The sequence below is a fragment of the Marmota monax genome, unplaced genomic scaffold (genome assembly GCF_021218885.2).
Source record: "Marmota monax isolate L192 unplaced genomic scaffold, Marmota_monax_Labrador192_F-V1.1 WCK01_AAM20220418_F8-fsc00066, whole genome shotgun sequence".
Taxonomy (NCBI): Eukaryota; Metazoa; Chordata; class Mammalia; order Rodentia; family Sciuridae; genus Marmota; species Marmota monax.
The window spans coordinates 7,325,150-7,337,648 of NW_026692805.1; the positions used below are offsets into that span (position 1 = coordinate 7,325,150).

General features: G+C 33.3%; 1 protein-coding gene across 24 annotated transcripts in view; it reads right to left on the reverse strand.

The window, feature by feature from the left end:
- The window catches only part of Pard3 (par-3 family cell polarity regulator), a 667,456-nt gene that overhangs the window by 257,153 nt on the left and 397,804 nt on the right, over positions 1-12,499 (reverse strand). For all 24 annotated transcript variants that reach the window (XM_058580585.1, XM_046448315.2, XM_046448314.2 and 21 more), the window contains 4 exons: positions 8,473-8,598; positions 6,987-7,369; positions 2,643-2,782; positions 470-598 (listed from right to left, as the gene is read on the reverse strand). In XM_058580585.1, the coding sequence (XP_058436568.1) occupies positions 470-598; positions 2,643-2,782; positions 6,987-7,369; positions 8,473-8,598 (778 nt within the window). The remainder of the gene's footprint in view (positions 1-469; positions 599-2,642; positions 2,783-6,986; positions 7,370-8,472; positions 8,599-12,499) is intronic.

Sequence of the window (12,499 nt, forward strand, 5' to 3'; positions counted from 1 at the left end):
TTATTGACAGTTAGGTCTTCTTATTTTCAGTAATTTTTTTCAAGAAACTCCTTTTCATATGTGACCATCTACATTTGGCTAAGCTACTAAGAAAATATGAAATTTTGTCATGTGACGGGGAGAAGATGGCAAGCTTTTGATGACAGCCTTTGGAGTGACAGTTATGAGATCACTGATGTCTTTATTCAACTGGTTCATCTGAAAGTGAATAATGATAAATATTTGATGTCCTGGAAAATACCCCTACAATCTGTTTTTAAATATCCTAATGTTCATTATTGTGGATATCCATTTCCAAGTCAGAGTAGGGAAGACAAAAAAATGCTTATATTAAGTTAGGGATAGAAAGAAATATAAAATAAAGAAATTCCTTAGAAACTGTCTCCATAAACATTCACCATCAGGTAGCTAACCCAGATCCCTGGCTCATGTACATCAGAAATCTTTCATGTGCTCTAAATTTACACACCAGTTCCCTTGGGTGAAAGGCGTCTTCCTGGCGAAAGACCAGAAGGCTCACAGTCCCTTCCATCTTGGTGCTTCTTAACAGGGAAACAACTTCCTCTTGGGATTTGCCTGCTAAATCTACTCCATTTACCTAAAAAGAAATAAAAAATTTTCAGTTGCAATCCTGTACAGATTGTTAACAGAAGACACATGTTTTAGAATTGACCATATTTGGTATAAAATATAACTTATTTCATGCTAAATTCTGCCATGACCTGGTTATCACTAAGCTTATATGATTAAAAAAAAAAAAAAACCCTAGGCCAGATATCTAGAAGAATGCTAGGAAGTAATAAATCTTTCAGTGCACATCAATAAAACAAAAGCTACAAGCACTAGGAATTAACAAGCAACAAGTAATAAACGAAAACATCTAAAATGCCAAGTCAATACAAATCTTGACTTTGAACTGATATTTTAATGGTCTTGTGTATCACTGTTTTTCTCGTATTAAAATAAAACAGTATTACTCTGATAAGAAGCAGAAAAAATAAAAAATAGAAAATAATTTGGCATAAATATTTTAAGTTTCAGGAAAGTAATAATGAAGAAAAAAATTATGCTTAAAATGTAAAACATCAAACATTACAGAAGAATCACTACAAGATAATGATAATTTTGAAATGAAAGCAATATTTCTTCTCAATTGTTTCCATGTTATAAGAAAATTCTAGTAGGAAAAAGTGAATTGGAATAACCCATTCTCCTGGAATCTCACTGATTTATCTCACAAGAAGTATAACATCAGTTTTAGAAAGCACTTTATACTTGACAAAATAAGAACATAAGTTTCTTTCAAAATACTTTCATATTATTTATTTTGGACAGAAATAATGTTATTCATGGAAAATAAGTATATTACTTAAATTTTAATATCAAATTTTTCCTGTGGTTAAAATATGTTTTGAAACTTGGCCCTTGCTACTAAAACCTTTGTCTACAGCTCAACAGGACTAATTTTAAGGAATTGCAGGAAACAGGTGATAATAGGTTCAAAGAAAACTGAAAAAAAATCTAGATAAAAGAGAAAAAAATGAATCCATTAATATTTTTTTCTTTGTAAGATTCCAAATATTCAGATACTCAGAAAAAAACTGAGTCTGCCAAATTTTCACCATTATATGAATGCAACTATTAGATATCCGATTTCACACCAGTCGGGTGGGAAACATGCAAATGTAAAGTTTCAGATTTAAGGCAAAGCTGACAGCTATAGAAAATCAAGTCCAACTCAGAATATATACAGCTTCCAGGCCATTCCAATTGCTCAAAAAGACAAGCAAAAGCTTTTGTAATGTTGTAAAAATGAAGAAATTATGAAAAAAAGAGACTTAAAAACAAAGTGATTACTAAGAAAGACAAGGAGCAAGATTGCAAGAGGGAAGAAGAAGGAGAAGGAGAAGCACAGAAGCTGGGGTGCAGCTCAGTGGTAGTGCTCTTGCCTGGCCCCAGATTACATCTCCAGCAACACACACACACACACACACACACACACACACACACACACACACGAAAGAAAGAACTTTAGCATGTTTTCTACAGAAAACACTAGGAAAAACAGCCAATAAAATATCCTGTTTCTCCATTTGTCTCTCCCTTTTATCCCTACAGGAACAAATATTTCCACAGACAGAAATTATATACATGTATATATTTCTAGGATGGCTTCAAATACCAATGAACCAAAAAAACATGAAGTACAGGAAGACAATTTTCAGAAACTGTTTTATTATTGGACTTTTGCATCTCACTTCATTCTCCACACTGCATTTCAAACTTGTTCCTTTCTTCAAGACACACTGATTTTATTTATTTATCTCTGCTCTGATTAAAAAGTAGATTTTTTTAAAAAAGCATAGCCATGCCAGACAGAACTATAAAGCCCTCTAGAAATACAAACTTATAGATATGGTACTTATACATAATAAGATATCACTTTATTTCATAAATAAAATGTATGTATAACTGTTAGATAAAGTGGGAAAACCTGAGGTAGAACAGAAATACATGGTTTGGGGATGCACACTTCTGCACAAATACATAATATCCATTTTATGAAAATACTTTACAAGTTGACTCTTGAAAACATAACTTTTCAGGAATGATGGAACACAGTACCTAGAAAAGTCACTCACCTCTATGAGTCTATCTCCTGCCTTCAATCTACCATCTTGAATGGCAGCACCTCGGGGGAGGATGTTTTTCACATAAATTGGAGCTGAGCCACCTATTGTGACATCTCGTGAAGTGATGCTGAATCCCAAACCTTCGGTACCTAAACATGAAAGAAAATTTTTAAACTGAAATGAAGTATCTTGAATGTTACACGTGTACACACTCATGTATACATATTTACATAAGGAGTTTGTTATTCTCTACCTCAACTTAAAGATTTGTAATTTTCACAATGCCCAACATTTTCTCTAATACTTAAAAAGGTGTAATAATTTTTCGAGGTAGACTACTATTATATTTTTTTCACGTTAACTGACATTAAGATTTAAATGGTTTACCTATCGAAAATCACTCATCTAAAAAGAAATGGCAATCTTCTCAAAAACAGAGGAAGGTTTTAGCATACAAATATGCTTGCTGAAAGTTTTCAAGTCCATCTTAAGTCTTTAAGTATCAAATAAATTAAATTGCTTTACGAGAACAAAGAAAAAAACTTTTGTGAAAACCCATGGTAGCTAAATAATCTAATATTATTGTGCAAGAATGATATCCAGTTTTGAAAAGTAAAAGGTAGAAGCAAAGGAGAAAAAGAAAATGTTCAGTGAGATGAGAATAATGAAATGAGAAATATTTCTAGATACATGTAAGAGATTCTCCCCAAACTACAAGAACAACCACAATAACAGTTATTTACTAAGCGAATGAACTGCATTACTTTTGTCAATTAATTGGAAGAGAACTTAACAAAAGATTATATAGTTACCACTTATATTCCCTGCTCCCCCACCCCCGGCCACCAAAGGCAAATTATTCACTGAATGATTCACCTCAGACCATGGCCACCAAATCTAAAGTTCACCCTATAATGCTGAAAGCTACTAAAATTAATGAGGCATTTATAATTTAGTTTCTTGATTTCTATAATTCTCACTTCTTTAGCAGATTTCTTGACAAACGATCTATATAAGTTCCATACAGGGTCTAAAAGCGCTGTATGTCATGAGAATGACCATGCAATAAGCCAAAATGTGGCAAGGAAAAAACCCTCGAACATAATGACAAACTTCTAATCAATCAGAATTTATTATAATAAAATTTTTATATAACAAAAATAATGAGTAATAGCTAAACATTTTTAAAACCTTAATTCGTAGGATATTAGTTTCATTTTCATAATATTAGAGAAGATACTTGCTCATTATGAGAGTATAGTGCTCTATAAACTTAAAAAATCTAGAGTACATTAATTTAATGCAGGATTCAGTACAAAATTATAATAAAAAGTATAACATTAGATGTTATAACGATGAGCAAATAGAAATGTGAATTAAAGAAGAAAGAAAGCAGAAATAAATACTTGATTATACCAGTAACAATACCCACCATAAATATTCTGTAGTTAAAACAAAATATTCATTTACTTCTAGTCTGAAACCACATTAACGTGCCTAGACTGTTAATGTTTTAAGTCTTCAGTGCAGAAGATTTGAATGGCATATTGTCTATAAGAAATTTTCCTAATTATTCTGTTGGGACGTTTCCATATGTCCCTGTGCTTTCACAGAACTCTTAATGACATGCAATAACATTTATTAAGAAAGAATTCTAAATTATTCTCCTTTTATAATATTAATTTGTATGAACTACAAAGACTGACTGTTATATGAACCTCAATACTATTAAAATATCAGCAATAACCCCTAAATCTGTAAGCTAAAAGTTCACACAATGACCTTTAAAAGAAAGATAAATAGATATCAATTTTCATTTAGCAAAGCCAACAAAACATTTTGAACTGACTGAAACAGATTACTGACCTTCTCCTTTGACTTTATTAAAAAGCTAATTTCTCCAAAAGAGCAGGGTATTTGAGAATGCCAAATGGCAATAAATATTAAGAAATCATAATTATGGAAGCAAGTATATTGGGGCTATTATATTTTGTCATGTTAAATGACATAGTTCCAAAATTATGCCAAAGAGGCATCATCCTGAAGGCTCCTCTTTGTAGAACTAAGAATACCAGTTTTTAAATAATCGCTGCCACATGAAGCATACTAATTCACATTGAACTGATATTAAAGTTTCAAACTAACATATACTATGTATATATTAATATACTTCCTTAAAATGTTTAAAATGTTAACTGTAACAATAACTGATAAAAACATTATTAACTACAATAAAATCTTGTTAAATTCTCATAAAAATCACTATTATTAAATTGTCTTTATTTAGTCCTAATCAAAGGCAATCAGTATTCTTCTTCCTATTTATGTATGGTAAACATAACTTATGTTTATGTAGAATATTTTAAGAATTAGCAGTTGCACGGGTAGTATGCACTTTTTATTATACGTTCTCACAGTAAATTAAAATCAGGATACATCTATGAGGCTCTATATCATTTAGATTACTCAAGGTCAGAAAAATATTTAAAAGTAAACCACCACTTCAATTTTTCTTATATTGATTAAGCATACCATTTCTAAATTAGCTTGTGTAGATGCAATCATATCTTTCTAAACACTATTAAAATAAAACTACTAATTCCTGTATTCGGCCAAATAGTTCTCTTACTAGCAAATAAAATTTCACTTCATTAATAAAGTGCATATTATAACCACAATTTGTTAAGCCTACTGATTGTTGGAAAACTATAATTAACTGAATGAATATTCCTCCATCAATCTAAAAGAAAAACCATATTTATTAAACTAATACCTTTATGGCAATGGCCAACTAAGATACTCTACCTTTGTGGAGAGATTTCAGGTAGACTTTTATTTTTATACAACTCTATTTGTAGTTCTTGATAAGTTCTTGGGTAAAAACTAGTGCCTGTGATTTAAGTAGAGAAAAAATGAGGAAAGAGGATCTGATATTTCTATCATTTGGGAATTAACAGTTAGAGAGGGTTTCTGTTGATAGGCTCTGTATTTGCAAGTGGTGCAGGCAAGCTTTCAACTCCTGATCATGTCAACCAAGTATTTGGAGCTTGAAAATCAGTAACCAGAAATAAGGAACTTGTGGTTCACAAAAAGTTCAAAGAAAGAATATGACTTAGAAAGGAAATAGCAGTTGCAGAGCTTAAAACCTTGTAAATGCTACCCCAAATAGAAAGAAGATTGTCTGAATGTCAGGATATGGAAAACATTCGAACAGGAATCTTCTGCCAACAGCCATGTGACATGAGGAAATTACTCTATGGATTAATTTCCATCAAAGTTCAGGAGTTGGGTGAGCTCATAAAAATATTTTTTATAATGACACTATTTCAAAAGACATGCTTTAAAAATATATCAAAATCATCTGATATAATGGAGCATGAACAGCCAAAGTATATCTCAGTGCTCTGTTTACCAGTTGAAAACCAGAAAGTGGATTCCAGCAGACTGCTCTGAGCTGTAGAGGCAGCAAACAGGAACAGCACATTCCCTATATACATGGATCCACCATCTATGGAAAAGGGACACTTAAATGACAGTGTACAAACTATTAGTAATACCTTTCACCTTAGGAAAGAGAAGCAATGAGTGGGCTTTGTGGCACAGGACTACAAGCTCCAAACAAGTTGGGCAACTGAGAGATTCTGAATCAAAAAAAGGATTGGGGATATAGTTCAGTGGTTGATCACTTACCTAGCATGCAAGAGCCTGAGTTTAATTCCCAAGAAGGAAGGAAGGAAGAAGGGAAGGAAGGGGAAGAGAGGGAAAGCAGTGTAGTATTCTGGAAAAGTAAGAGACAAGGAGACAAGACCTGACTTCTTGGCAACCTACCACAAACAACTAACAGCCACAAACCAGTCATTCCCCATCTGGAACTGAGGTAGACAACCTCTAGAGGCCTCTTTGAGGGCCATATTTGCCAAAACAATCAAATTCTCACTTTGGTTTTGTTTGGTAGGTCATGCCCTGAAACATTTTCCACTCATTATCAAAAATTTTACTGCAACAGTACCTGATACTTTCTTTTCATAAAGTTATATCATGAAGTCTTAATTTTTAAAATTTTCATTTTTAATTTCTACATAGCAAATGAATATGAAAAGCATAAAAATACAGCTTTTAATTCATTAGAAAAACAAGGTCTTTGTTTTGTTTTTAATCTTTGTATATCAGTTCTTTCACATTGTACTAGGTTCAAATTCAAGGTGCTAGACTGGGGATGTAGCTCCTTATTATAACATTTTCCCAGCATGTACAAGGCCTTGGGTACTACAAAATAAACAATCAACTCAAAATATTTGGATTAGTCAGTTGACTTTTAAAAGCAATTTCAAAGAAAAATAAGATAGCTCGTACCTTTCTTCAGCTGGATATTGAGCCTCTTGCCTACTTTTTTGGTGTTATAACCACTGCTTGCACTTGAACTAAATACATTCTGTGGGGCCGGAGCTGGGGCTGACGGTGGTTTTGAGGAGGGGTGTGCACTATGAGGTAGTCGTGGGTGAGCTTCTATCTGCTCAGGTGGGTGGCTCAGTCTGGGTGCTCTTTGCAGTGCATGAGGCCCAGCACTGTTCACACTCCTGTTATCAATATACTGGCTGTCGGGACTGAAGCGGCTTGAATAGTAATTGTTCTTCTCACTTTGGGAAAGTTGTTCATACTGCTCTTTATTTGCTGCAGGAACCACATGGAACCAAATGATGGGTGTACGCATGGCTTGGCGAAACATATGTTGTGCTCTGGGTTTGAGAAAGAATGGAAGATTAGCAAATTAAGACCAGCAGACTAGAAGATATTATGAGCTTAATTAAGTATACTAATTAAGCAATAAGAACTGACAGAGTGTTGAAACTGAAAAGCAAAATTCTGATAATCCATTTATTAACCAAGTTTGCAAGCTCTGATGTAAACAGAGCTATGTCTCCAAATATAAATTTGTCATTCTCTAAATAAAAATGGCAAAATTATCTATGATCATGGACAAAATACAATAGTATTCTCTCAACTGTAAATTATTAAACAACAGTTTTAAGAACAACAGGGACATTCTAATTTTAATATTAATAGAAATCAAATGCAGCCTTTTCCCTAGGAGACAATCTATACAAATTGTAAAATTTATTAAATATTTCCCTAATAAAGGAGCCCTTTGAGTTTTCAGAGAAATAAATTTAGAAATAAACTTGGGAAACCATAGAAATTATCAGTTATCAGCAAAATTAATTCAAGATTGTTTATGCAAGAAAATCTCAAGAACAAGAATTACCACCACCACAACCACCACCACCCTCCAAAAAAGTGGAGGGATGTATAGCTCAGCGATAGAGTCCTTGCCTAAAATGTTCAAAGCCATGGTTCTTCTTCACTATTATTCTGCTCACACATGCCCCTTTAACAGGAACTGGCCAACTTTTTGTTTTTAATTGAATAAGGTCCTCAGTCAGGAAAAAGGAAATTGAAGACACAATATTGTGGTCTTTTTCTGTTTGTTTGTTTGTTTTTATAGTAAGGCACATTACGTACAACAATTGAAAATGTGAATTAAAGGATAAGCACATTGCTCAGTTTCTCAAAATGTGAAGAAGCAACAGAACTGCATCACTGTATAACCTAAACTGGGCTCAGATTATTCCAAGACCAGCTCTATTGGTCAGAGGTCATTCTGAAATACAGTCTAATGGTGTTAATTACCTCGAGTTTGGTTAAATTGTTAAAAGTTAGATGGTGGCAGAAAACAAGTACAGTACACAGAGATTGCAGACATGTTTGGAGCTTTTCAACTGACTATACTCCATCATGCCTAAAGCAGAAAAGGACCACAGTGCAGCCACCACACACTTACTGTTCAAATCTTCTATTCCGCAGATCACCATCATTAATCCTGACAATGCAATCATTCTCATGAAAAAGGTTTTCTTGTTCAGCTTTACCACCTTTCTCCAATCGTTTTACTAATAAACCCAGGGTTCTGGAACATTAAGGATGCAAATTATTACACATGGAATATTTCCACCATGCACAATGTCATATTACTTTAATGCTGATATCATGTTTAGAAAGACTCCCTTATAAAGGGGTGCACTAAGTTATGATTAATACAAAGACAAAAATCAAAACTGTCTAAATGATGTGTAGAAATGCACCATTTCAATAAATATAAGAAATCGTTTGCTGGCTTATATTTCTGAAACAAGCTTCATACAGTAAAATCTTTATAGTGTATGTTGAAAACTGCTTCAAACACAGCTTGCCTAATGGGTCGGAGGGTACCACAATGTGGAGCTGGATGAGCCCACATTTGTGCATGGCTTTTGTAATTTTCTGTTTTAAGCCAGCAGGTACACTGCTGATGGCAACCTCTGCCTTTCTGTTAAAGAAAAGTTAACCAGGAACAGCTAACCTCATGGCACTAAAGGTTTCAGAAGGTAATAGGAAAGACTTTAGAAATAATAGATTCTCCATGAATGTCACTTGAATTTAATAGAATCTAAGATTGTGAGTACCAGACCTGGCTAGGACTACCCAGTAAAGGAAGTAATTTGTTGCTAATATTTCCATTTAAAGAGAAACAGAAAAAAGTCAGCAAGAGTTTCAAATAATGTCAGTCACTATTTGATGTTCTCATATGTGTACTAAAACTTCAGATTAAAAGAGAAGTTTGAATGAACTTTCCAAGATGCAGATGGAAAAAAAAATTATTAATATGCTTGCTCTGGGGCAACTAACTTCTTAAATTACAGGACACTCAATATATCTCAGAACAAACAATAAATGCCTAAGATGCAGAAGCAACAAGAATTTTAACCTAGTGTGATTGCTATTTTTTACTTGGTAATTGGCATAAATTCTGTATCATGATTAAATATGAATTTTTAGGTGAAATTATTTTTGAAACTTTCTAAGTTTGCACTTTTTTTCATAATCCTCATTGAGGAGCAAAAAAATGCTCAGATATTAGAATTTAGAACCCATATATTTTGAAGTTAAAGACGCCATAATTTCCAGTAATTTCTATATATTTATCAACAGAATAACAATTTGCAGGATTACGTATAGGCTTCCCACTAGAAATATACCCAAATAGATACCTCCTTCTTCTATACTTAAGCAGTAGGCATATCTTTCCTATGGCTCTTTATCTCATTCTCCTGTATATACAAGTTATCTCTACTATTGCATTGCAAGCTCCTAGAAGATCAAGGAGATGGGATTTAGTAATATGCACTCAAGCACTTAGCTGGTAGTAAGGTCTGATAAATGACAACTGAATGAATGGATGATTGAGTTTCGCGGAGGCAAACAAGTCTCATATTTCTAACAAGCTTTTTGTAAAATAGAATGCTAGTGACCAGAATTCAGATTCAGTGCTGTTTTCATTTATACTACAGACGCCACAGAATGGAAAGCAATTGAAGCAAAAGTCTCATTTCACTTGTTATTCTGTAGTTTAACCTTTTTTTTTCATGAGTATTTATAAAATCATCAAGTTCATTCTAATGCTTATCATTAAAGATAATAAAGAGCCATTATACTAAGATCAATTCTACCAACGTACAAGAATATTAAAAAGAGGTAATACTGAAATTCTCTTTTGTAATTCATCAATGAAGGATTAGCATTTATTTGTGTTAGAATCTAAAAATATTAATGACTAGTAAAAATAAGTAAATAAATCATGTAGGTGATTTTAGTTACCTTCTACTACATTGGATTTATAACTGTAAAAATTATCACAACTCAATGTAAGAATAAAGTACAATATTTACCTGCATGAGCAACTTAACTGTCTCAGTCCATATTAGGAAAAGAGAGATTCCACACCATAGGACACCAAAATTAAGATATTAAAATATCATCATACCACAATCTACTCATCCCTATTATTTAACTTGTTTCTATCTTCAATTGCAGTGTTCTTACAGAGGAATCAAAGAAATTAATAATATATATCTATAATATGATGAATGGAAAAGATCTATGTGAGAAATCAAATTAAATCAGATACTGATACCACTGGAATATGAAAAACTCACTTGGCCACTTGACTTTCAAAGCAGACATGAAAAGAACATCTTAAAGGTAAAGAGGCCTCAACTCTCCATAGGTAATCATAACATAGCCACACATGTGATGCAGCACACCTGTTGCTAAAAACCACCTACCTCTACAGACTTAGAACACCTTTTTAAAGTGCAGGAATACAGTCCCTGAAATAAAAATATACTGCTCCAAGATTGACTCCAGTTGATTAGTTTTAATTGAGAAAAATCATAAGTAATTTTCTTACATGTTTCCATTTCTATGATCAAAAGTGACTACTAATAAATATGTTTTTAAGTACTCCAAAATATTTTGAGTAACCCAAAATAACTCACATAAAATTTCTAGGGAAACATACTTTGACTGTATTTAATGACACTTGTTTAGTAGTTAACTACTAATTTCCCAAAATTTGTGAATTTATATTCAATAGATCCTTTCAGTATTTACAACACTTTAAAACAGTGTAAATGCCTGGTGCACTGGTGCATGTCCTCAGTCCCAGGTACATGGGAGGCTTAAATAGGAGACTTACTTGCACCCAGGCATCCCAGGCCAGCATGGAAAACATAGCAAGATAAAAATCCCTAAATAACAAACTAAATAAATAAAACCAGGAAACTCAGAAATTTGTATTTTATTTCTACAAGTGTTATCAATGTTCTTTTCAAATAAATAGGTCAATGGTTTGTGTTTATCTAGATATTGTTTTCCTATTAGTAAAAAAGCATGCCATGTTTTGTTTATATAATGACTGTCTTTCTGAATAGGTTCTCTTATATGGCCAAATCCATCAGTAATCCAAATATACAATAAAAGTGCTAAAAATCATAAATAAATACAATAGCACATTTCCAAGAAATATAATGGAAATTTATTAACCAAGACTTTAGAATCTAACATTACGTTAATAGATGCAAATAACTCAGAATCCTTTTACTCATCACTGGGGTTCATAGACATGATGGAGGGGGGAGGGGGCACAGGACAAAGAACTTCACCCTGAGTGACACAGCAAATGATCAGAGAATCAAGGAACAGACTGAATTAAGGTGAAGTTAGTAGCCTGCTGATTTCTAAGTACTTGACCACACTATTAGAATCATTCTCTCAAAAAGAATGAATTAATTTAAAAAGTAAAGTGGTACGATCTACAAAATTATCTGATTTGCTCCAGTAGGTGAAAATGATTACAAAAGGAATAGAAATGAATGATGATAAAAAAAAAAAAAAACTCACAAGAAAATTGAACTGATAACAGCCAGACTGAGAAGGAAAAGAACTTCTAAGGGGAAATCAAATGGAAGTAGCAATAACACACATTCAGCTTCCCATAAAATATGTAGGGGCAAGCATATAATATTTCTACTTCTATACCTATCACTTTAAACTTAAAAGCTATATCAAAGGAACATTAAAAGCAAATTTTAGGTATGTATTCTGCAAAATCAACCCAGTGGATATTTACCATCTGTGATACAGCAGCTCCCACAACACTTTTATCATAGAGAGTCCCTGAAGTCAGCCAGGTTCCTAACCTTTGGGCATGTCTGGGCACTGGTAGAGAGAATTGTTTTTGCTACTGGCAGGTAGTGCCAGAGTTCCTTGTGGGGGCAACCATGTTCCATCAAAAGAAGAGACTACTGTATAAAAAGTAAAAAGGACTGGGCATGAGGCGAATGCCTATACAGCTCAGAAGGCTGAGGCAGGAGGATTGAAAGTTCAAAGCCAGTTTCAGCGACTTAGGGAGACCTTGTCTCAAAACAAAAAAATAAAAAGAGCTAGGATGTGGCTCAGTGGTTAAGTGCCCCAGGGCATTCCCTGGCACC